Source organism: Ranitomeya variabilis, chromosome 5 (assembly GCF_051348905.1).
Source record: "Ranitomeya variabilis isolate aRanVar5 chromosome 5, aRanVar5.hap1, whole genome shotgun sequence".
Lineage (NCBI taxonomy): Eukaryota > Metazoa > Chordata > Amphibia > Anura > Dendrobatidae > Ranitomeya > Ranitomeya variabilis.
Window position 1 is genome coordinate 681,476,513 of NC_135236.1, and position 26,885 is coordinate 681,503,397.

General features: G+C 44.8%; 1 protein-coding gene across 3 annotated transcripts in view; it reads left to right on the forward strand.

Annotated features, from left to right (window-relative positions):
* Nucleotides 1-23,885, forward strand: part of GPR19 (G protein-coupled receptor 19) — a 61,429-nt gene extending 37,544 nt beyond the window's left edge. The window contains exons 1-3 of one of the 3 annotated variants that reach the window (XM_077267120.1): nucleotides 8,802-9,035; nucleotides 14,744-15,302; nucleotides 22,103-23,885. In XM_077267120.1, coding sequence (XP_077123235.1) covers nucleotides 15,225-15,302; nucleotides 22,103-23,371 — 1,347 coding nt within the window. In that variant the 5' untranslated portion in view covers nucleotides 8,802-9,035; nucleotides 14,744-15,224 and the 3' untranslated portion in view covers nucleotides 23,372-23,885. Of the gene's footprint in view, nucleotides 1-8,801; nucleotides 9,036-14,743; nucleotides 15,303-22,102 lie in introns of those variants that run through there. The other 2 variants (XM_077267122.1, XM_077267121.1) reach the window with 2 other exon arrangements.
* The last annotated feature ends 3,000 nt before the right edge of the window (nucleotides 23,886-26,885 follow it).

Here is a 26,885-nt window from a genome sequence, read left to right on the forward strand (position 1 = left end):
GGGATGTGTCACGATGGCGGCGACTCGGTCCGTGGCCCTGGGCGCCCATGTTAAAGGGACAGTCTTTAAAGGGGTTTTTGAAATAAAGGAATGTTCGTGACGCCTCCTGTGGTATTCGGTCAGGGGTGACTGACGCTGCTTAAAGGGGTCCTCTGGGGTGATGTTATGGCAGCCAGATGGTATAACTTCCCACAGGTGAAGTAGGTCCCCAGGGCTCCCGTGTAGTAGATGAAGATGGTGAGTGGTGCGATGAAGAATGGAGGACACAGGTTTGCAGTCTCTTTACCTGGTTTACTGATGGTAGCAGGTAGCCACAGTCCAGGGCACCAGGTCACAGGTACAGGCAGGGTCCGTCCGGCTTGGAAGCGAGTTCAGAATCCAGCTTTATTAGGTGGAGTTAAAAGCCTTCCTTCTAGCGCTGTGTTGTTATAGTCCCTTACTGCCTATGGCTTTGTAGCAAGGTCCTCTCTTATCTCTGTCCTTTGTTGAACTGGGACACAAACCCGTATGACAGGTTATTCGAGCCTTTTTACAGGGTCCCTATCACGACCTGGGCTCTATGTGTCACTGTGTCTCCTGGGTGTTAAGGCTGAGTCACACATAACGATATCATTAACGATATCGTTGCAACGTCACGCTTTTGGTGACGTAGCAAAGATCCCGCTAACGATCTCGTTATGTGTGACAGCGACCAACGATCAGGCCCCTGCTGGGAGATCGTTGGTTGTTGGGGAATGATCAGGACCTTTTTTTGGTCGCTGATCACCCGCTGTCATCGCTGGATCGGCGTGTGTGACGCCGATCCAGCGATGTGTTCACCTGTAACCAGGGTAAATATCGGGTTACTAAGCGCAGAGCCGCGCTTAGTAACCCGATATTTACCCTGGTTACCATTGTAAAAGTTAAAAAAAAACAGTACATACTCACATTCTGATGTCTGTCACGTCCCCCGGCGTCCACAGGGTTAAAACTTCTTTCTGCAGGAGCGCTGCTATGCACGCGCTGCTGCCGAGAGCTTCCTGCACTGACTGTGTCAGCGCCGGCCGTAAAGCAGAGCACAGCGGTGACGTCACTGCTGTTACTGCCGGCGCTGACACATTCAGTGCAGGGAAGCTCTCGGCAGCAGCGCGTGCATGTTAGCAGCGCTCTTGCCAAAAGCAGTTTTAACCCTGTGGACGCCGGCGGGGGACATGACAGACATCAGAATGTGAGTATGTAGTGTTTTTTTTTTCTACTTTTACAATGGTAACCAGGGTAAATATCGGGTTACTAAGCGCGGCCCTTCGCTTAGTAACTCGATGTTTACCCTGGTTACCCGGGTGCTGCAGGGGGCTTCGGCATCGTTGAAGACAGTTTCAACGATGCCGAAGTCGTTCACCTGATCGTTGGTCGCTGGAGAGAGCTGTCTGAGTGACAGCTCCCCAGCGACCACACAACGACTTACCAACGATCACGGCCAGGTCGTATCGCTGGTCGTGATCGTTGGTAAGTCGTTTAGTGTGACTCCAGCTTTAGGGCGAACAGGTGATGTATAATCCACCTGTCCTGCCCATTTCTGCTATGTGTCTTAGAGTCCGACAAAAGCCTCAGTCTTCCGGCTACCGTTATCTGCGCTCAATCAGGGATGTAGCCCAGTCCCAGCTATTCTTCCCTGTTGTCACACTTCTGTGCTTCGCTCTTCGGCATGTTAGCTAAAGGCTGTTCTTCTTTCTATAGCTCGCTATCTAGGAGCTACAGCACCTCAGGCTGTACGGCCCCTCACCCGTCCTTCTGCCTAAGACTGCTCCAGTCTGCTGTCCGGCACCAACTGTCTAAATCTTCCCAACTGCCTAGCAACTGCCTAGCAACTAACTCCTCCCGACCAGAGTGAGCAGCTCCCCTGAAGTCGGGTGTAGAGCTTCCCCTTCTGGCCTGGAGTCAGAACGGTGTTGTATGTGCTGATTACCTGTCAAAAAGGAATCCTCCATCGCTTCCAAGCATGACAACACTTTGCCTGTGAGGAAAGCAATGCCACTGTGACAACCAGGTCCCTGGGGCATCATACCTGCCCTCCAGATTTGGTGGCTGAGTATGTAATCCTCTCACCACCACGGACCCCGGTGTCCGGTCTCTTTGCGCTTTATCTTGGTGTGAGCCCAATCGCAGCTCCAGACCCCAGGCTCCTCTCTTGCTTCCTTTCCCTTCAATGTTTCACACTAAGCTCACCAACCCCGCCTCCAGACCAGAACTTATAGGGAAGCTACCCTGAAACCGAGTTTAGAGCTCCCCCTTCTGGTCTGGAGTTAAAAAGGTGTTCTATGTTTGTATTACCTGATTAGGGAATTCCTCCTTGCATCCAGGCATGACTTCACCACCCCAGAGAGGAAGGCAATGCCATTGTGGCAACCAGACTCTTGGGGTGCTACATTCCCCCCTAATACATTTCAGTACTCCTGGACTGAGGAAACAAAAAGAAAACATTATAACAGGTGAACAATTATTAAAGTTTACAGGTTTTTCAAAAATATTAAAAATTACAAAAACCAAAACAGAGTCAGAATTGGCCAATTAAGTTCCTGGGGCAACACTGGTCCTCTTGTCAATAAATATAAACCCAGACTCATAATAACCAGTATCCAAATACCATGTCCTGGACACCATAAATTACTGCTCCAAAGCGTAATCTAATAAATCAGGAGAAAATAGGAGCATTACAAGCACCTTATTAAAAATGTACAAACTTTATTAAGACAATGAAACGACAAATACAGAACATACATATAAAATAAGGACACAAGAGGCCCATCCCTTTAACCCACGTTACATGGCAAAAAAAAAAAAACCCTGCCTAAACACTGGAAGAGGTTACCTAGAGGTCACTACTGAGTCCCAGTATATCCAAGTCACACACATACAGTCTGACATATGAACCGGCTTACAGCCTATAAGTAGTACTGGTACAATTGGACTCAGGCCTCCGGAATGCTATGCAAAGGACCCGCCATGTTGACAGTAACATAAATACAAATAGCGTAAAGCAGAATATAGCAAAGGCGGTATCCAAAAGTTCTTGAGAAAGCTAATAGACCGCTGGAGCGAAACGTGCGTCGGGGGTGTCGCCCAACTTAATCCATCTCCTGCACCTACATCTGGGTAAGAGGAACTTTTGGATACCGCCTTTGCTATATTCTTTTTTTTTTTTTTGCCATGTAACGTGGGTTAAAGGGATGGGCCTTTTGTGTCCTTATTTTATATGTATGTTCTGTATTTGTCGTTTCATTGTCTTAATAAAGTTTGTACATTTTTAATACGGTGCTTGTAATGCTCCTATTTTCTCCTGATTTACTGGTCCTCTTGTGTTCCCTCCAGACTTTTGAGTTGCCTAGGTGGGAACCTCCGCATTCCACCTGTCACGATTCACGGGGAGGATACCTTTATCATCCCCGTCACTCACACCAATTTGTCATGAATCGGAATTGTTTGGTTGCCCCAGTCCTTTTTCTGAAGGGGATTTATCTATATCCCACTCTCAGTTCTGGTTTGGAACGTACAGCTCTCTGGCGCCCCCTTTACCCTCAGGTCAGACTGGGTACTGCACCTATGATAATTAGTCGCCAGAAAGTCTGCCTTACTTTGTACTGGCTAATGGGCACACTGCAGCAAGGGCGATATAACTACTCCCACTCAGGCAGGAACAATAATTATCAATGCCGCTGTCGCTACAAAGCCTTCCAAACAGACAGGACAAATCCGCTGCTACCAGCTCTGATTTCACAATTAATATTGGGCCCGGAGCCGACCCAAATTAGGCTACTTTCACACTTGCGTTTTCTGGTTTCCGTCGTCGTGCAGTGAAATGACGTATCGACGGACGTCATGAAAATAGTGGAAAACGTGTGCGACGGTTCCAGTGAAATGACAGATGCGTTGTTTGTGTTATCTGTAGTTGTGAATGGCGAAATTTCCTGAATTCAAATGTCCGGGGACACGAGAGAGAGAGAGAGAGAGACACTTTTTCCCGTGCCTGAAAAATCCTTCCAGGCATGCTCAGAAGGGAAACACTGGATCCGTCGCTGGATTCCTGTGTGTGACGGTCAGCGACGAATCCTGCGTCCATAGGCTTCCATTGTAGCCAACGATGGGCAGCACAGGATGTGTCGCTGACCGATTTTCCAACGTGCACAAAAAACGTTCCTATGAACATTTTCTCTGCACGACGGACCGCTATTTTACGACAGATCCAGTGCACGACGGATGAAACGGATGGCCATCCGTCACAATCTGTCGCTAATACAAGTCTATGGGAAAATGCAGGATCCTACAAATTTTTTTGCAGGATCCTACATTCACAAAAAATGACGGATTGTGACGGATTAAAAAAAACGCAAGTGTGAAAGTAGCCTTAGTAGCGTAATTCACTTCAGAGGACGTGACAATTTGTTATAGAGCAAGGAGTAACAAAGCTAGTAATTTTATATAATTCACTCCGAAAAATGTAGGCATTGTTTACACAAAGGTAAAAAGATATTATAAAAGTAGACCAGTCGCGTATGTACAGTACAATTACAAATAAAATGGGATTAAAGTTGAAAACACCTTCATTAAGTTGGCTGATCGCGTGCTGTGGAGGAGGGGCACACATCTGTCTCGCAGCTAGACTCGGGACAAAGTCGCGTGAACACTGAGGGCTCACTTAGTTTTAGGCTACTTTCACACTAGCGTCGTGCACTGCACGTCGCTATGCGTCATTTTGTAGGAAAACCGCATCCTGCAAAAGTGCTTGCAGGATGCGTTTTTTCTACATAGACTTGCATTAGCGACGCATTGCCACACGTCGCAACGTCGTTGCGTCGTGTTGTCGGACCGTCGCCACCAAAAAACGTTGCATGTAACGTTTTTTGGTGCGTCGTGCCCATCTTTTCCGACAGCGCATGCGTGGCCGGAACTCCGCCCCCGCCTCTCCGCAACTCACAATGGGGCAGCGGATGCGTTGAAAAACAGCATTCGCTGCCCCTGTTGTGCATCGCTTTCACTGCTAGCGTCGGTACGTCGCAACGACGCAATTTGTCGTGCGTCGTACGATGCTAGTGTGAAAGTAGCCATATCCGTTCCCAAAACCAAGATACTCCCCCTGTGGTAACCTCACTCAGAGGCTGAATCCTCCTCTTTCTTAGAGCTATGACAAGCAATTTCTATACATAACTCGCTGTATGAACCTCGGACATGAACGACACAATGATCATGTCAGGGGGATTCGTTTAAGTATAAACACGGCGTATATACATGGCCCGCTTACGGAGAAATCCGTTCCTTGCATTCCGTTAGGTATAGCTTCTAGCGATTTTAGTGAGTTATAGATCTCTCGGTGGACATCCGGAATATATAATCCTTATATTTCTAGCCCGGATAGGTGCCAGCATACATAACTGTAAAAGAACACTAGAGTCCCATGCCTTCTGGAACATGCTGTACCAGTTTTGGCTGTTATTAGGCAGGAGGGAGGAATGAGGGATTTAGGGAGAGACGGGCTTTCACAGCATAGGGCCATATAAATTCTTCAGTGAAGCTGGCAGGCTTGTCACACATTACGGCTATATAGCAGGGAGGAGGGAGAAAGAGTGGCTTAGAATTCCAGCCTGTGCTGGCAGGCAGAGGAAACTGCAGCTCTGTATGTGTAATTGAAGTAATCAGAACTTCTTTCTATTTCCTGGCACCACCTTTGCTTTGTTCCCAGGCGTAGTGTCGGGACACTCAGTTGGTGGGCCTGATCTTCGGCCACGCCGGTGGTTTATTTCCTAGGCCAAACCAGGGTAACTATGTACAAACAAAGGGTCCTGGACACACATATTCCTGTGGCCCAAATGTCCTTTACCAGGTTATGATGCATTTTTAGAAGTTCATACAGTAGTCTCTGTAGGTACTGATGCTTTAACGGTTGCTAACTTATTTATTTTAACGTATTAACACATTTTCAATACATTCGCATTTTAGTCACATTTTAATCCTTATACAAGGCTGGAATCTGACCTCTTGTACTACGGATAAATATTTGCAGTACAGGTGTTGATAGCGTTCTGGCCAGATTCACTATACTTGCTACAACTGGTGTAGTGTGCTCACTATTAGTTACGCTACTGGTGATTCTACGTAGCACAGATATACCTGATCTTCTATGACTGCTCCTGCTCACAGTGGGTATGACAGATTCACAGCTGGCAGGTGGAGGATTCCCTTGCTCCACTGCTGGTGTGCCCCCAAATCCCCCCCCCCCAAGAGGAAGGCAATGCCATTGTGGCAACCGGACTCCTGGGGTGCCACATTCATGCATTACATTACTGATCCTGAGTTACCTCCTGTATTATACTCCAGAGCTGCACTCACTATTCTGCTGGTGCAGTCACTGTGTACATACATTACATTACTGATCCTGAGTTACATCCTGTATTATACTCCAGAGCTGCACTCACTATTCTGCTGGTGTAGTCACTGTGTTCATACATTACATATCCTGAGTTACATCCTGTATTATTCTCCAGAGCTGCACTCACTATTCTGCTGGTGCAGTCACTGTGTACATACATTACATTACTGATCCTGAGTTACATCCTGTATTATACTCCAGAGCTGCACTCACTATTCTGCTGGTGTAGTCACTGTGTTCATACATTACATATCCTGAGTTACATCCTGTATTATTCTCCAGAGCTGCACTCACTGTTCTGCTGGTGCAGTCACTGTGTACATACATTACATTACTGATCCTGAGTTACATCCTGTATTATACTCCAGAGCTGCACTCACCATTCTGCTGGTGCAGTCACTGTGTACATACATTACATTACTGATCCAGAGTTAGGTCCTGTATTATACCCCAGAGCTGCACTCACTATTCTGCTGGTGCAGTCACTGTGTACATACATTACATTACTGATCCAGAGTTACATCCTGTATTATACCCCAGAGCTGCACTCACTATTCTGCTGGTGCAGTCACTGTGTACATACATTACATTACTGATCCTGAGTTAGGTCCTGTATTATACCCCAGAGCTGCACTCACTATTCTGCTGGTGCAGTCACTGTGTACATACATTACATTACTGATCCAGAGTTACATCCTGTATTATACTCCAGAGCCGCACTCACTATTCTGCTGGTGCAGTCACTGTGTACATACATTACATTACTGATCCAGAGTTACATCCTGTATTATACCCCAGAGCTGCACTCACTATTCTGCTGGTGCGGTCACTGTGTACATACATTACATTACTGATCCTGAGTTACCTCCTGTATTATACTCCAGAGCTGCACTCACTATTCTGCTGGTGCAGTCACTGTGTACATACATTACATTACTGATCCTGAGTTATATCCTGTATTATACCCCAGAGCTGCGCTCACTATTCTGCTGGTGCAGTCACTGTGTACATACATTACTGATCCTGAGTTACATCCTGTATTATACCCCAGAGCTGCACTCACTATTCTGCTGGTGCGGTCACTGTGTACATACATTACATTACTGATCCTGAGTTACCTCCTGTATTATACTCCAGAGCTGCACTCACTATTCTGCTGGTGCAGTCACTGTGTACATACATTACATTACTGATCCTGAGTTATATCCTGTATTATACCCCAGAGATGCGCTCACTATTCTGCTGGTGCAGTCACTGTGTACATACATTACATTACTGATCCTGAGTTACCTCCTGTATTATACCCCAGAGCTGCACTCACTATTCTGCTGGTGCAGTCACTGTGTACATACATTACATTACTGATCCAGAGTTACATCCTGTATTATACCCCAGAGCTGCACTCACCATTCTGCTGGTGCAGTCACTGTGTACATACATTACATTACTGATCCTGAGTTACATCCTGTATTATACCCCAGAGCTGCACTCACTATTCTGCTGGTGCAGTCACTGTGTACATACATTACATTACTGATCCAGAGTTACATCCTGTATTATACCCCAGAGCTGCACTCACCATTCTGCTGGTGCAGTCACTGTGTACATATATTACATTACTGATCCTGAGTTACATCCTGTATTATACCCCAGAGCTGCACTCACTATTCTGCTGGTGCAGTCACTGGGTACATACATTACATTACTGATCCTGAGTTACATCCTGTATTATACCCCAGAGCTGCACTCACTATTCTGCTGGTGCAGTCACTGTGTACATACATTCATTACTGATCCTGAGTTATATCCTGTATTATACCCCAGAGCTGCGCTCACTATTCTGCTGGTGCAGTCACTGTGTACATACATTACATTACTGATCCTGAGTTACCTCCTGTATTATACCCCAGAGCTGCACTCACTATTCTGCTGGTGCAGTCACTGTGTACATACATTACATTACTGATCCAGAGTTACATCCTGTATTATACCCCAGAGCTGCACTCACCATTCTGCTGGTGCAGTCACTGTGCACATACATTACATTACTGATCCTGAGTTACATCCTGTATTATACCCCAGAGCTGCACTCACTATTCTGCTGGTGCAGTCACTGTGCACATACATTACATTACTGATCCTGAGTTACATCCTGTATTATACCCCAGAGCTGCACTCACTATTCTGCTGGTGCAGTCACTGTGCACATACATTACATTACTGATCCTGAGTTACATCCTGTATTATACCCCAGAGCTGCACTCACTATTCTGCTGGTGCAGTCACTGTGTACACAGGACATGTCATGATCACAGTGCTATATCGCGATATGGTATAAATAGGCAGCTGTGCTGGAGGAGACCTCGGTGCGGTGAGGGGGGTGGGAGGCTGTGAATCGCCCCCTCTCCTCCCCCTCGGTGTGTGATCAGACTGGGGGAGGGTCGGTGCTGGGACGTCCCCGGTGCTTTGTTGCGGTTGTGCCCGTGTGTTTACTGCTGCCTCTCCCGGGGACAGGACAGAATGGCTGAGCTGTGAGGGGTGCAGCCCGGGGGTCCCTCCTCTCCCCCCGGCTGGAGGATGCTGAGTGACAGATTGCTGATACAGTGTAACAGGGAGGCATCGCAGCTGGAGCCCGGTATGTGAGCCTGTCTGTGGGGTATATGGGGGCATTACTGCGTCTGGTGGGCAGAATGGAGGCCAGGCTATGCGGCCATGCACATCACTGTACGCACCATCCTTTATAGAAGGCATGGTCTTACTGGGGTACACAGACCACCGGTCACTCTGATCCCCACCACTAGTGCAGCCCCCGAGATTCCACCTTGTAATACTGTGCACGTTACATGCCCGAGGGGCCTAGAATCAGGGAGGATGGGCCGCAGCTGGACCTCCATCACTGTGCACACTGCAGGCAGGGGATGGGGAGGCCGCGGGGTGCAGGATGGGTGATACAGGGGTGCAGTAGTTAATAATGAGGGGTGCAGGATGGGTGATACAGGGGTGCAGTAGTAAATGGAGTGCAGGATGGGTGATACAGGTGCAGTAGTAAATGGGGTGCAGGATGGGTGATACAGGAGTATAGTAGTTATTAATGAGGGGTTCAGGATGGGTGATACTAGGGTGCAGTAGTAAATGGGGTGCAGGATGGGTGATACAGGGGTGCAGTAGTAAATGGGGTGCAGGATGGGTGATACAGGGGTGCAGTACTTAATAATGAGGGGTGCAGGATGGGTGATACAGGGGTGCAGTAGTAAATAGGGTGCAGGATGGGTGATACAGGGGTATAATAGTTAAGAATGAGGGGTGCATGATGGATGATACTAGGGTGCAGAAGTAAATGGGGTGCAGGATGGGTGATACAGGGGTGCAGTAGTTAATGAGGGGTGCAGGATGGGTGATACTAGGGTGCAGTATTAAATGGGGTGCAGGATGGGTGATAAAGGGGTGCAGTAGTTAATGAGGGGTGCAGGATGGATGATACAGGGGTGCAGTAGTTAATGAGGAGTGCAGGTTGGATGATACAGGGGTATAGTAGTTATTAATGAGGGGTGCAGGATGGATGATACTAGGGTGCAGTAGTAAATGGAGTGCAGGATGGGTGATACAGGGGTATAGTAGTTATTAATGAGGGGTGCAGGATGGGTGATACTAGGGTGCAGTAGTAAATGGAGTGCAGGATGGGTGGTACAGGTGCAGTAGTAAATGGGGTGCAGGATGGGTGATACAGGGGTGCAGTAGTTAATGAGGGGTGCAGGATGGGTGATACAGGTGCAGTAGTAAATGAGGGGTGCAGGATGGGTGATACAGGGGTGCAGTAGTTAATAATGAGGGGTGCAGGATGGATGATACAGGGGTATAGTAGTTATTAATGAGGGGTGCAGGATGGGTGATACAGGGGTGCAGTACTTAATAATGAGGGGTGCCGGATTTATGATACAGGGGTTTAGTAATTAATAATGAGGGGTGCAGGATGGGTGATACTAGGGTGCAGTAGTAAATGGGGTGCAGGATGGGTGATACTAGGGTGCAGTAGTAAATGGGGTGCAGGATGGGTGATACAGGGGTGCAGTAGTTAATAATGAGGGGTGCAGGATGGGTGATACAGGGGTGCAGTAGTTAATGAGGGGTGCAGGATGGGTGATACAGGTGCAGTAGTAAATGAGGGGTGCAGGATGGATGATACAGGGGTGCAGTAGTAAATGGGGTGCAGGATGGGTGATACAGGGGTGCAGTAGTAAATGGGGTGCAGGATGGGTGATACAGGGGTGCAGTAGTAAATGGGGTGCAGGATGGGTGATACAGGGGTATAGTAGTTAATAATGAGGGGTGCAGGATGGATGATACTAGGGTGCAGTAGTAAATGGGGTGCAGGATGGGTGACGGGTGCAGTAGTAATTGGGGTGCAGGATGGGTGATACAGGGGTGCAGTAGTAGATGGGGTGCAGGATGGGTGATACAGGGGTATGGTAGTTAATGAGGGGTGAAGGATGGATGATACAGGGGTATAGTAGTTAATGAGGGGTGCAGGATGGTTGATACTGGGGTACATTAGTAAATATTAGAGGGTGTAGGATGGACGATACAGGGTTATAGTAGTAAATAGGGGGTGCAGGGATTGAAAGTTTGAAAGTACAGAGGTACAGTAGTAAATGGGGGGGTACAGGGATAGATAATACAGTAGTAAATAGAGGGTGTGCAGGATGGATAATACAGGGGTACAGTATTGAATAATAGGGGGTGCAGGATGGATAAGGGGTACAGTAGTAAATAATAGATGGGTGCAGTGATAGATAATACAGCGGTACAGTAGTAAATAGGGAGGTGCAGGATGGATGATACAGGGGTACAGTAGTAAATAGGGGGTGCAGAAATTCCTAATGCAGGGGCACAATAGTAAATTGGGGGTGCAGGAATGGAAAATACAAGGGTACATCTGTAAATAGGGTGGCACAGGATGGATAATAGAGAGGCACAGTAGTAAATATGGGGTGCAGGAGAGAATACAGAGGTTCAGTAGTAAATAATAGGGGGTGTCTGATAGATAATACAGGAGTACAGCAGAAATAGGGGTGCAGGATGGATAATACAGAGGTACAGTAGTAAATAATAGAGGGGGCAGGGACAGATAACAGAGGTACAGTAGTAGTGATGAGCGAGTGTGCTCGTTACTCGAGTTTTCCGAGCATGCTCGGGTGTTCTCCGAGTATCTGGGGCGTGATCGTAGGTTATGTTTAAATACCCGCAGCTGCATGATTTGTGGCTGCTAGACAGCCTGAACACATGTGGGGCTTCCCTAACAAACAGGCATCCCCCACATGTAGTCAGGCTGTCTAGCAGCCACAAATCATGCAGCTGTGGGGACACAAACATAATTTACGAGCACGCCCCAGATACTCGGAGAACACCCGAGCATGCCCGGAAACTCGAGTAACGAGCACACTCGCTCATCACTATACAGTAGTAAATAGGGGGTGCAGGAATGGGTAATGAATAATAGGCAATGTGTCATCTTTAACTTTAGGCCTTTTAGAAATCATTTCATATTTAGTTACTTTACTGTTCACACTAACAGTAAGTTTGAGCGGGGGTGCCCAAACTTTTACATGCCAGTGTTTAGGGGTGCGGTCCGGGTGCATAATGGTATTGATCCTCGGTTACACCGGAATCCTGGGCCTCCTTCTGGTACAGACTTGTTCCGCTCTCAGGTGATGCTGGAGGAGAGAATGAGGCTGAGAGATGCTGAAGACCTGTTACCTCAACGTGCAGTCTATTTTGCATTAATGCACGGAGTGTGCAATGAAAGTACTCTCCCCCTTGGCTTTTTACTTTTTTGTTACATTACAACCTGTGTTTAAATATTTTTGTAATCCAATTTGTGTGTGATGCATCAGCACTAAATAGCCTAAGTTGGTGAAGTGAGAAAAATATAGGTATAAATTAAATTTATGGGATCAAATGACTAAAAAATCGGCATGTGGGTATGTATTTACCCCTTTTCCTGCAAGCCCCTAAATATTTCTAGGGCAAGCAGTTTCCTTCATAAGTCACACGTTAATGAAAGGATGTCCTCCTGTGTGCAATCTAAGTGTCACGTTTCTGTCAGTATATATACTTTACCTTTTCTGAAAGGCAACAGACTCTGCAACACCATTAACAAGAGGTATCACCAAACAACACCATGAAGACCAAGGAGATCTCCAAACAGGTACAAAGTTGGTGAGAAGTACAAGTCAGCGTATCATAAATCCATTATCATCAAATAGAAAGAACATGGTACCACAACAAACCTGCCAAGAGAGGGCCGCCATCCACAACTCACAGCCCAGGCAAGGAGGGCATTGATCAGAGACGCAGCACACAGACCAAATGGAACCCTGAAGGAGCTGCCGAGTTCCCAAGCAGAGACTGAAGTATCTTTCCATACGACCACAATAGTGGGCAGAAAAAAGCCTTTACTTACACTCAAATTGTAAGGGTCGTTTTGAATTTGCCAAAAGACATTTGGGAGACTCCCCAAATATATGTAGGAAGGTGCTGTGGTCAGATGAGACCAAAATTGAACTTTTTGGCCACCAGGGTAAACGCTGTGTCTTGCGACAAACCAAACAGCACATCACCCATAGAGCACTATCCTCACAGTGAAACATGGTGTCATGGGTTTACCATGACAGAGAGGAGCCAGAAGACTGCAGCGTCTGATTTCTCCTACTACTGCACTTATTAGAAGCACTTCACCTTCATATTAAACTATGTAAGTTTCTTTTAGCAGAGGGTGGATTCAAGAGCTAAGTCACGGTACGTGGCCCCGGCATCTTCACCATTAGAAGTAATCCAGGTGAAGAGGGCGAGCTAGGGCACCCCTATCGTTAGGGAAAGGGAAGGAGACCCTGGTCCTGGGACTCCCGACAACAGAGTCGTGACACATGGTGGTTGCAGCATCTTGCTGTGGGGATGTTTTTCCGCAGCAGGGAGAGGGACAATTGTCCTAGTCGAGGGGAAGATGGACAGTGTGAAATGCAGGTATATTCTTGACCAAAACCTGTTTTAGTCTGTCAGTGATTTGAGACTGGGGCGGAGGTTCACCTTCCAACAAGACCATGACCCAAAGCATTTTGCTAAAGCAACACTCAAGTAATTTAAGGGGAATTGTGTGGATGTTCTGGAGTGGCCTAGTCACAGTCCCAACCTTAATCCAATGGTGAATCTGTGGTCAAACGTGAAGTTCGCTCTTTACCAGAGGAAACATCTAACGTGAAGGCTCTGGAGCAGTTTTACCTTGAGGAATGGGCAAAAATCCCAGTGGCCAGATGTGGAAAACTCATAGAGACTTATGCAAAGAGACTGCAGCTGCAATTGCTGCAAAAGGAGGCTCTACAAAGTACCGACTTTAGGGGGTGAGTATTTATGCACACTGAAGGTTTCAGATATTTTGTCTTATTGTTTGCTTCACAATAGAAAGAAAAACAAATGTTCACAGTTGTAGGCATGTTCTTTACAGAAACTGATGCAACGCCATAAAAAACAGTGAAAGTCCAAGTTGTCAGGTAGCAAAACACCCAAAATGCCAAGGGGGTGAGTACTTTCACACTCACTGTAGAATGCCTTGAAAAAGTCCTCATACCCCATGAACATTTCCACAGTGTTTCACATTACACCCACAAATCTAATTGTGTTTTATTGGGATTTTGTGTGATATACATTGAGGAGCCAAAGGGTAACAATGTTTTGAACTTTTGACTTTCAGGCTCTATATCTTACCATCAACTACAGCTTTGGACGTGTGACTACCTTCATTTTATAGACAATCATCTTGGCTATCGCATACATAAATTTGACTTGCAATTATTTAGCATATGATTAGTTATGCAGATTCTTATGTCACTGCATTGTTAATGTTTTACTCCTGGTGGTGGAAAAATCTTTTTCTTCCTGTATAATACAAAATACAACCCGTCCTCACATTCCCTAATAGCTCAGTATGTTATTAGGCTGATTCCCAAGTGAAAGGTTACTGGTTTGAATTGAGGAGCAGCCATGAAGATTTCCCAAGGAAAGAGAAACCGTATCATTCAGCTCATCGATGGTCGTCTCTTAACCAAGAAAATTGCCAAACTGTATCTTTTGACATGGCAATTGGGCTCCCATATATTGGCCAATCTACGGTATGCGCTAAGTACCTTCTTTTTTTTTTGCTGTATTTTTCATAGCAATTTTGCAGATTAATATTTCATATATACATTATATAGCGCTTATTTCCTTTTTTTCCCCATTTTCTCTGGCAGTTTCAATGTTCTAGAGTAATCATTCTTGGTAAATCATGGTGCAACCTTTATCGTTTTTCAGTGCATCATATGAGCACCATGACAGTTGGAAGGATACGAAATGAAGTCTGTCCATCCATTCAGGAGCCAAGAGGTGGACATCTAGACCAAATATCGGAGTCAACAAGTTGGCTCATCACAAGGTCTATCCATTTTGGCATGAAAGGCACGGCAGTGGAGGCGGCTCGTATGCTTCATAAAAGTGAGATCTCAGACGTCCATGCAAGCATTGTGTGACTCGCATTACACAAGTCTGGAATAGTAGCCCAAAAAACGGTGAAGAAGCCTCAACTTAAATATTGTCATAAGAAATGTTAGCTCGAGTTTGCAAAAAAAGTACGAAAAGTGAACAGTAGAAGATTCTCATTGCTCCAAATCACACTTTTACAAACATCAATAGACAAGACTTTGACGGATGCAAATGGGTCTTGAAAAAATAAGGGAAAACGTGGCTAACGGATCGAGAAATTGAAGGAGCTGTCAAGATCGGTCTAGAAACCCTGATGATATCGGGTTGTTTCACAGCCAAAGTCATTGGATACTTGACCAGGATCAATGGTGGTCTCGGTGCTGAGCTATATGTGAGTATCCTACAGGACGAGTTACTTCGTACAGTCAAGTACTATGGGTATGAAAAGAACGACTTTAGGTACCGTCACATTAAGCGACGCTGCAGCGATATCGACAACGATGCCGATCGCTGCAGCGTCGCTGTGTGGTCGCTGGAGAGCTGTCACACAGACAGCTCTCCAGCGACCAACGATGCCGAAGTCCCCGGGTAACCAGGGTAAACATCGGGTTACTAAGCGCAGGGCCGCGCTTAGTAACCCAATGTTTACCCTGGTTACCAGTGTAAATGTAAAAAAACCCAAACACTACATACTTACATTGCCGTGTCTGTCGCGTCCCCCGGCGTTCTGCTTCCCTGCACTGTGTAAGCGCCGGCCCTAACAGCAGAGCGGTGACGTCACCGCTGTGCTTTGCTTTCCGGCCGGCACTAACACATTCAGTGCAGGAAGCTCTGAGCAGCAGCGCGGACGCCGGGGGACGTGACAGACATCAGAGGGTGAGTATGTAGTGTTTTTTTTTTTACTTTTACAATGGTAACCAGGGTAAATATCGGGTTACTAAGCTTGGCCCTGCGCTTAGTAACCCGATATTAACCCTGGTTACCATTGTAAAACATTGCTGGCATCGTTGCTTTTGCTGCCAAACACAACGATACACGCCGATCTGACGACCAAATAAAGTTCTGGACTTTCAGCAACGACCAGCGATATCACAGCAGGATCCAGATCGCTGCTGCGTGTCAAACACAACAATATCGCTATCCAGGACGCTGCAACATCACGGATCGCTATCGTTATCGTTGTTAAGTCGCTCAGTGTGAAGGTACCTTTAGTGTTTCAGCAGGACAATGACCCAAAGCATACGTCAAGATTGGAGAACAAATGGTTTAATAACAATGAAGTAGAGGTGTTGCATTGGCTCCACAGTCTCCAGACCTCAACTCAGTCGAACACTTGTGGGTAGAGTTGAAGAAAAATCTGTATACATAGTGAGTTGACCAGTATGCAGCAACCTTGGGAATGTATAGAGACCTGGGATCAGATTTCGGTCCACACATGATTAAATCTGATCGAGAGCAGGCCCAGAAGGATTCAGGCAGTGTTGAAAGCCAAAAGTAGATTTTCAAAATACTAACAAAATTAATAAAAAATTAAATTTATATTTTTAAGACCAAAAACAGTAACAATACAGTGACACGACAAGCATCTCCATAGCTAATCATATGCTAAATAGTTGCAAGTCAAATTTATGTAGGAGATGAAATGTCTATAAAATGATGGCAGTCTCATGTTTGAAAATGTAATGGATGGTGAGATATGGAGCCTGAAAGTCAAAAGTTCAAAACATTGTTACCCTTTTGCTCATCACTGTAACACAGAGTAGCAAATATTTGTTAAGTGTAAAGGAAATTAAGGAAATTATGAGGTTTTCATATTATTTTAATATAAATTTGACAATTGTGATATTCATTTGTATTCTTTCCCCCTGTAGTCTGATACCCGTAACTAAAATCCTGAGTGACCAATCGTCTCCAGAAGTCACATAGCACATTGCGTTCTCCTGTGTGTAATTTCTTCTTAGTATAACTGCAGCTGTTCTGTGAAGGCCTCAGATGTTTGTGTGAGGACATTAGGGATGAAACAGCATTATGAAAACCAAGGAGCCCACCAGATAGGTCAGGGATAAAGCTGTCGAGAAGAGTAAAGCTGGGTTAGTTTATGAAAAATAGCCCAGGCTCTGAACATCTTATGGAGCCCTGTTCAATCTATCATATAAAAATGGAAGGAGTATGGCACAACTGCAAACCTACAAAGACATGGCCTTCCACCTAACCTGACATCGAGATGCACCTCACAACTGTCAGATTTATATTTTTAAAATATGCAGAAAAAATCCAGCACTCCAAAATCAAATTTTTTTAATTTATTGTGTACAAACCAGAATATTGCCAAATATCGGTGTCGATACACGGATCCAAGGAATCTACACAGCAGGCTAGGAAGCATGTGGAACAACGAGGACTTGGATAACTGGCTGTGCTTGGCGTCAGACAACTTGCAATGTAGGACACGCTGTGTGGAAACACGGTGGTCAGAGGGTGCTGTCGTTCGCTGGCCCGAGAGCCCATGAACCAGAGCTCATCCCACTAAACACCCGCTCTCCTTTCCCCTTGGGCATAATACTCAGACAACACAAGGTGAGGGTAAAACAGTGTGGCAATACTTTATTGAACCACCAACAGACAATAAAATGTAGAACATTCCCATCAAAATACCCAAGATGGTACAAAATGCAGAGTTTCAACCTTCCGCTGACTTGCCAGGATTAGGGCAGCTGCGACTTCGGGGCTTACAGGGCTGACTACCCCACCAGTGGCATCCCACTTTTGGCAGGCACTCACAGAGACAAGGTAAAGACAAGCTTAGGAAGCTGACAGTCCATTGAGGCACATGGCCAGGTGACCACAGGATCACACCCTGACTTTTCCCAATATCTATGGGGCCTGGTGACCAGTGGGTCACAACCTCTCTTCCCCAAGCGTATCCATGAGTTCAGTGATGGTCAATGGATCAGATCTGTATTCTTACAGCTAATGCTGTGGATCCTTAGGGTGGCTTGATGAAGCCATGGTGTCCTGAGAGCTGTTCTGTAGAGTCTCGCTGGAAAATCCCCCTTTTACAATTCACACCTCTTATTCAGGTATTTTTCCACAGGATGTGACTCTGTGACTGTACATGAGATAGGGAAATGGGCCCTTCACTGTCCCTCGGGATGGGGCTCTAATTATCTCTGTTCCCAAAGGTAACTCTGAAGGTGAGGAGGTTTGTGCCTTGTTCCTCACTGTTCTCCTGTTATGTCCTAAGGTGTCCCCACTCCTCCCCCAGGAGGCCCAGGACAGAATTGCTAGTGTATCAACACATAAGACAAATGGGGATAACAGAAAAACCACTAAGATACAAAAACACTCACAAAAGGCAGAGAGGTTTATAGGGAAGGGCAGGAATGTACAAACCAAATAGGAATAGGACAGGGAGAAAAGCGTACACCCCAAAACAGCAGAACAACAATCACCAGCATTAACAAACGATCTCCATCTCAGCATGATATTGTTACCATGTATGACTATTAAATACCTATATAAGATGTTGTAATAAAGAGATCTGCTTTAATGCTCAATGTATCAGCGTGGCTCTTCCGTGCACGTAATTTGCATTTTACAATTTAATTTGGAACAGGTATAATGTCTCAGAACTTTCCACGTTATGTGGCGACGACAACCTATTCAGCGTTAAAGGAAACAAAATCCATTTAATATGGGACACGAAACACACAGGCTAAATGGATGACCTGTGATAAACAATATGAAATGACTTTCTAACCCCAGATCTCCCAGGTGGAAGTGACACACTCGTGGCACAGGATTAGGAGAAGGTGGCAGAAGCTCAACTCTCAATGTTCAATGGATATTAGCTAATCCTTCAATGTTTGCAAGTCAACAAACTGCATGGCCTGGTACAATGGGTAATCAACAAATTAGCAAACATTGTTTAATGATCCTCCGTCCCTGTCTTCCAAGGATAGCAACACAAAAACTCGTAGGAGGTGATATAAGAGGTAAACCACAGCCATTCAGCAAATCACAAACCTTTTTTCAACCTACAAGAAGAGTCAACATTCAGATTCATATGACAACAGTTTGTTGACTTACCGAAGAAAAACACATAAATTCATTAGTCAACGTTCAGACAATATCCTGTTTCCTGGCCTACTGAAAATAGACGTCTGGCATACTTAAGATTAAATGCTGTGTCGTCAAAGGCTGGAAGCCACAGAACCAAGAGGGCAAATGTAGGAAATGACAGGTCTCTTGGGCCCCTGACAGATTGCAGCAATGGTATGTCCGCCCCTCCCCAAAAGGGAATTAAAGGGAATCTGTCACATTTGACCTATCTAAACTATTAATGTGGACATTCAGGCTATAAACTGCTGAAAACAGTCCTACCTGTGTGTCTCATATCAGATGTGTTTTTGATGAGGAATCTTTTATCACTTTATGTAAGTGACCTCTTCCAGGCTCCGGGGCAGATGGTGCCTGGAGATAAGTCTGCCCCCAGAGCTTATTTTTAATATAAGAGGGAGTTGCCAGTTTGATGTCACCTGGTTACCACTGTTACCAGTGTGATGTGACTTGGTTACCAGTGTGATGTGTAATGGCCGCTCTCTGCTCTCCTGATAACCGACGCATCTGCAGGTTCCTCTCAGCTTCCAGTTCACAGACAGACAGGGCTGCAATATTTTTGCAATACAGCAGAGCTGAGAGAGAAGCAAACATGTTTTCAAGAAGACAAATTTCATTTTTTCCTGTTCCGTGTTACTTGTCTCACACTGGGAATGACTCCTTCATGTAAAATAAGCTCTGGGGGCAGACTTATCTCCAGGCACCATCCGCCCCGGAGCCTGGAAGAGGTCACTTATATAAAGTGATAAAAGACGATTTCCCAGCAACAACACAGCAGTCTATAACCTGTATGGCCATACTAATAGTTTAGATATAGATCAAATGTGGTGACAGATTCTTTTTAAGATTGTCATTCAATCTTCTGTTATAGAATTTCAAGGCCTTTTTTTTGCATTCACTTCCTCCACAGGTTCTCAGACTGTGAGCTCCGAGTTATCCAAGTCCTCATTGTTCCACGTGCCTCCTAGCCTGTTGTGTTGACTCCTTAGATCCGTGTATTCACCCTGACCTGAGACTTTGTGGATCCACCTCACTAGTGCATGTTTGAGAAAGGTCTGATTGACCGAAACGTCACAGATTTGCACAATACTGGATTGTACACAATAAATTAAAGATTTGCTTTGATTTTGGAGTGCTGGATTCTTTTCTGCATATGCTCTGGTATTGGACCTTATCTGAGCACCCTTTGGTCCTTGATGTGTCGTAGTCACATATCGTATATATTTTTTTTAAAACTAGAAAACCATGAATCATTTCCTTTACACTTCACAAATGCTTGATACTTTGTGTTCGCATCACATAGAATCCTAGTGAAATACATTTCAGTTTGTGGGTGTAACGTGTAAAAAATGTCACTGGGTGTGAATATTTTTTTGAGGCACTGTAAGTGTAAAGAATTACATGACAGAGATGCTGACTACAAGTACATGCACCCATAGCCTGAGAAGTTGTTACATTGTATCCAGTCTGGGCAATCTTTCTCCTGGACTGATTGCTGCAATGTATCTTACTGAGGTTTGTTTAGGCTTCATAGAAGACAGGATTTCATTCTTACTCACTGACAGGAAGCAGAGATTTTATTAATAATGAGGAATTAAAACAGTAGGTGTTTTTTAAAAAGTTGCTGGACTTTTTCTTTTAACAATAATGAAACCACAATTCTAACATTGTCATTTTATAGTCATCTTTAATAAAAATGATTAAGCAACTTTGCAAATAGACTTGATAAAAAATCTCTTACCGTCCTGGGTACACAGCTCTTATGCAGGACTATGTGTTTTCACAGTTGCATATCTTGCAGATATGTTTTACTCTATTTCTTCACCCTCTGCCTTCCTTTTTTTTTTGTTTACAAAGAAGAGGATATTGATGTAGATTGTTACAAAAAAAGGGTTAATGTTTAGTCTGTAACCATGGAAATGCAAAGCTGCATACACAAGACAGTAAAATATATTTTCAGCAAGTCTATATACAAAGTTGCCTCATTTTTCTTGGACATGGACTTTGGTGGTTGGCTGGAAGGAGGAGGTAGAGCTATTCGTTTTTTATATTGATTCATTTGTCGCTGTGTGGGGAGCGCTACCACCTTCAGAGCAGGTGATGGGCTTTTTGACCGCACAGGGGCCCTCTTCTGTGTCTGCTCCAGGTTGTAGGGTCATGCTAGTGACCTGAAAGGGGTAAATTTGTAAGATGGAGATTATGGCAGTTTAACAAATTCATCCCTATCCTTCCTGCTCCCTCCTCGCCATCCATACAGTCTCCAAGGTCGCATAATGGCCATGGCTCTCCGCAGCATTCAGGCTGCGCCATGGTAACTGGGACGTCAGAGATGCCGATCGTACGGCCAGAGACCAGGACGTCTCCTCTCTGCATTGAGCAAAGCACTACATGGGGCGAAAAGTGGCCGATCAGGATCTGGTTGTGTCCCTGACGGCTCCTGTCTCTTCCCTTGTGAATACTGGTCCATGCTTTATTCCTGTCTTCTCCACAAGTCTGGTCTGTGTATCCTCCAGTGTGCTCTCGTGCTCCATTACTGCCCTTTACATGTGACTACGAATTTTAGGCCGACATGTGACTCAGGGACTGTTCACTGGGGCTTCTGGATTATAGGGATTCTCTGGGTAAGGAAAAGTTCTGCAACTTTCTAATAGACTTTTCTCTGCTTGCTGTCTAAAACCTGTAGATACAAAATACTGGTATATACTAGCAACATATGGGATTAGTGTCCTGGTTCAGCTTGTCGCTCTGGTGTTACATTACACTGACCCTTTTACTTTTTCTGTTTTCTCCTTTTTTCACCCTGAACCTCAATATTATAAACCCTCTTGTCATTTCCTCTGTCCACCTCCTGACTACCCACCTCTCTGTCAATCATACACTTTTCTAACCCTTTATTATGCCCCGGCTCATGTGTCTGCCTCCTGTGTCTGCCTCCTGTGAATATTCCTCCCACCCATGCCCCCTTGACCCTCTCACTAATACCTGTCCATCGACCTTATCTATCCATTCATCTCTCATCTCCCAATCCCCATCTTGGTGCCATCCATCTCCTCTCCTTCTGGATTTTCTCAGGACTCTTCAACTGCAACAAAGATGGTGTTTGCCCATGGTATGGATGCCCAGAGGCCTCGTCTCATCCCACCCACCATCCTTTACCCCATGCCAAATAACAGTTTGACTACCTGTCCGATGTCAGCTGGAGAACCATGGATGCCAGGACTTTACAGACACAACCCTCCGGAGCAGAGGAACAGCACTGGCCCGGACCCGTTTCTGTTTCCTGGGGAGATTGCCGCAGCTGGGTTGATCTTCGGGTTTATCTGGATCCTCTCGGTGTTCGGCAACGCTTTGGTTTGTCTGGTCATTCATCGGAGCCGTCGGACTCAGTCTACAACTAATTACTTTGTGGTCTCTTTGGCATGTGCGGACTTGTTGCTCAGCCTTGGTAGTGCCCCGTTCACTCTGTTACAAATCACCTCTGGCCGCTGGGCACTGGGCAGCGCCATGTGTAAATTGGCACGTTATTTCCACTACCTTACCCCTGGAGTACAAATTTACGTGCTTTTATCCATCTGCCTTGATCGTTTTTACACCATCTTGTACCCTCTGAGCTTTAAGGTCTCCAGGGAAAAAGCCAAAAGGATGATCGTGGCATCGTGGCTCTTCGATGCCGCCTTTGTTTCTCCAGCATTCTTCTTTTACGATGTCGTGGACGGTCACTGCAACTTTTTCCCGCCTCCGTCCTGGGATGGGGCAGTGTATGGTGTGGCCCATCTTCTTGTGGGCTTCCTGGTGCCCTCTGCTCTCATCCTCCTTTTTTACCAGAAAGTAGTGAAATATATTTGGCGCGTTGGCACTGACAGACTGAGTGTCAGGCGCACCATGAACATTGTGCCCAGAACCAAAGTGAAAACCATCAAGATGTTCTTGATGTTAAATACAATATTCCTGGTATCATGGATGCCCTTCTACGTGGTGCAGCTGTGGCACCCAGATGAAAGTGACCAGCGTCAGTGCTGCCTCGCCTACCTGGCAGTCTCTTGGCTTTCCTTTGGATCCTCGGCTGCCAAGCCAACATTGTACTCGGTATACAATGCCAACTTCCGACGTGGCATGAAAGAGACCTTCTGTATGTCATCCATGAAGTGCTATCGGAGCAACGCCTACACCATCACCACCAGCTCCCGCATGGCTAAAAGGAACTATGTTGGCATTTGTGAAATGCCAATCCCGGGCAAAACGGCCGTCAAGGAGTCCGTTTATGACTCATTTGACCGGGAAGCTAAAGAGAAAAAACTGGCTTGGCCCATCGATTCCAACCCTCCGAACACATTTGTGTGATCATCCATTAGAGACCCGTACTTATCACGATACCAATACATGGCCTGCGGCTCCAAAAACAGGAGCCTCCTGCCGGATCATCGACTGCAAGGCTCACTGGGTTATATTTTGTAAAAAAAAAAAAAAATAGTATTTTAATTGAAGCAATATTTATTTTGTGAAATTGAAATATAAAACATAAAAATTATGTAAAATTGAAAGAAAAAACAACCAAAAGTTAAGAAAATGGTTTTGTAAATAAAATATATGAGCAAGTTCAGAAAATAAGAATCGCCTAAATTTCCACGTCAGGTCTGGTCTGTCACATTGTAGTCTGGTTTCACTGTAACATTATTTTCTCTTTTTTTGTCCCATGAATTTGGATTGGAGGCCCCCATGTATATTGTTGTCATTATGACCTGAGCATCAGTGAGGGGCTCCATCACCGTGCTCAGACCCTCTTGTTCCTTGTCTCGTTCGATCATCACTTGTTTACAAAAAGGGCTAAATTTCAATAAAATGTCCCTGAACCGCTCGACTGATGCCTGCCCTGATTTCATTTTTGTATTATTATTTTATAAATTTTTAAAAATCATTTTTGGACTGTTTTTTTTTTGTTTTTTTTTGTTGTAAATGAACAGAATTTACAAGACTCTTTCTGACTACAGCTATGTATCATTTAAAGGGAATCCGTCAGAAAGTTTGTGTTGTATTCTGAGAGCAGCATGATGTAGTGGCAGCGACTCTGATTTCAGCGATGTGTCACTTGCTGGGATTTGTTTTGCTCTTTTCATAAAATCTGTCATTTACTGACAGATAGTTATCACTGCAGGACCAGATGTCTCGTGGCTCCTGGTCCAACCATGTCCCCAAAGCATATACTTTGTGCATAGAACACTGCCAATCAGAAGTGAGGGCGGGGTAATACACATAAATCTGCCAATCGGGCGTGTGGGCGTGTTTATACACAGCTCAACATTCTGAGCTCTGCTAGATTAGTATCAGAGAACACTACGATTCCATCGCAACTGCTGCACCCACTACAGTAAGTGATACATCGCTGGAATCGGGGTCTCTGCTCCAACCTCATGCTGCTGTCAGATTACACAGCAAAAACCTGCTGACAGAATCCCTTTAAGGCAACCCTTTATTGCCATAATTATCAGGCCACGTGCACACAAGTGTATCTTCGGTCCAAGTCCTGTCCGTGAAAGTAAATAACCCTGACGTCACTGAGGCAGCATTAGGAGCAATGTGCAACGGGGCTATTCAGATTACAGTTTAATACAGACCATATATCCGTGTGAAAGATCACAGCACGCAGCGGTCTCTTCTGTATTTCGGTGGACACTTGCATTGAAGTCTATCAGTGTGCAAAAGGAATTGGATCCCAGACAAATCATCCGTATAGCATCTGGTTTTAACAGATACATTTCCATTACTAACATAAGAAACTATTCGATTTTATTTTTTTTTTAACCTCTTCACCACCTATTCTGTTTTTGTTTTTTGCTGCCCTTCTACCCAGAGCCATAGCTTTTTTTTATTTTTCCGTCAATATGACCATGTGAGGGCTATTTTTTTGTGTGACGAGTTGTACTTTAGAACGACTCCATTGGTTTTGCCATATTGTGTACTGGAAAGCGGGAAACAAATTCAAAGTGCAGTCAAATTGCAAAAAAAAAGGGCAATTCCACAATTGCACAGTTGTTTGTTTGTTTTTTTTTACCATGTGCACTAAACGCTAAAACTGACTTGCCATTTTGATTGTCCAGGTCATTACGAGTTCGTAGATACCAAACATGTTTAGGTTCTTTTTTAAGTGGTCAAAAAAGATGCAAAATTTTCTTCTTTTTTTTTTAAAGTCGCCATTTTTTTGTGATCCATGGCTGGGTGAGGGCTTATTTTTTGCATTTTTGTATCGTAGGGTGCCAACCTCCTAGGTAGCTACAGCACTTTTAGACCTAATACTATCTTATAGACATGACAGAATAACAAATCTGCAGGTCTTCGGGCATCTAGGAAATAGCGACCACAATATTGTACAGTTTCACTTGTCTTTCGCTAGGGGGACTTGTCAGGGAGTCACATAAACACTGAACTTTAGGAAGGCAAAGTTTGACCAGCTTGGAGGTTCCCTTAATCTGGTTGACTGGGACAATAAATATAAATAAGAATACAGATAATAAATGGGAAATGTCGGAGAACATCCTAAATAGGCAGTGTAAGCGGTTTATACCTTGTGGGAATAAAAGGACAAGAAATAGGAAAAACCCAATGTGGCTAAAGAAAGAAGAGGGGCAATTAACAGTAAAAAGAAAGTATTTACCGTACACTACTAAAGCAGGATGGCACCGCTGAAGCTCTAAAAATCTATAGGGAGAAAAATACTTTATCTAAAAAACTAATTAAAGCTGCCGAAAAGGAAACAGAGAAGCACATTGCTAAGGAGAGTAAAACTAATCCCAAACTGTTCCTCAACTACATCAATAGTAAAAGAATCATAAGTGAAAGTGTAGGAAAGAATGGTTGTAGCTGACGAGGAAAAAGCTAATACAGTATATTAAACACCTTCTTCTCTACGGTATTCACGGTGGAAAATGAAATTCTGAGAGACAATGAAAACCCAATATTAAGTTTGTAAGCTTGCGAGCAGCAGGGCCCTCATTCCTCCTGGTATCTATTTTGAACTGTGATTTCTGTTATGCTGTAATGTCTATTGTCTGTACAAGTCCCCTCTATAATTTGTAAAGCGCTGCGGAATATGTTGGCGCTATATAAATAAAATTATTATTATTATTATAAGGGTCACCAATCTAACACCAGAAGAGGTGCAAAACCGGCTAAGATTAAAATAGATAAATCTCCGGGTCCGGATGGCATACACCCACGAGTACTAAGAGAACTAAGTAATGTAATAGATAAACCATTATTTCTTATTTTTAGGGACTCTATAGTGACGGGGTCTGTTCCACAGGACTGGCGCATAGCAAATGTGGTGCCAATATTCAAAAAGGGCTCTAAAAGTGACCCTGGAGATTATAGGCCAGTAAGTCTAACCTCTATTGTTGTTAGAATATGTGAAGGGTTTCTGAGGGATGGTATTCTGGATTATCTCAATAACTGTGTAACTCCATATCAGCATGGGATTATGAGAAATCGCTCCTGTCACCAATCTAACCAGTTTTTATGAAGAGGTAAGCTATAGGCTGGACCACGGTGAGTCATTGGACGTGGTATATCTCGATTTTTCCAAAGCGTTTGATACCGTGGCACACAAGAGGTTGGTACACAAAATGAGAATGCGGAGTCTGGGGGAAAATGTGTGTAAATGGGTTAGTAACTGACTTAGTGATAGAAAGCAGAGGGTGGTTATAAATGGTATAGTCTCTAACTGGGTCGCTGTGACCAGTGGGGACCGCAGGGGTCGGCGTTGGGACCTGTTCTCTTCAACATATTTATTAATGATCTGGTAGAAGGTTTACACTGTAAAATATCGATATTTGCAGATGATATAAAACTATGTAAAGCAGTC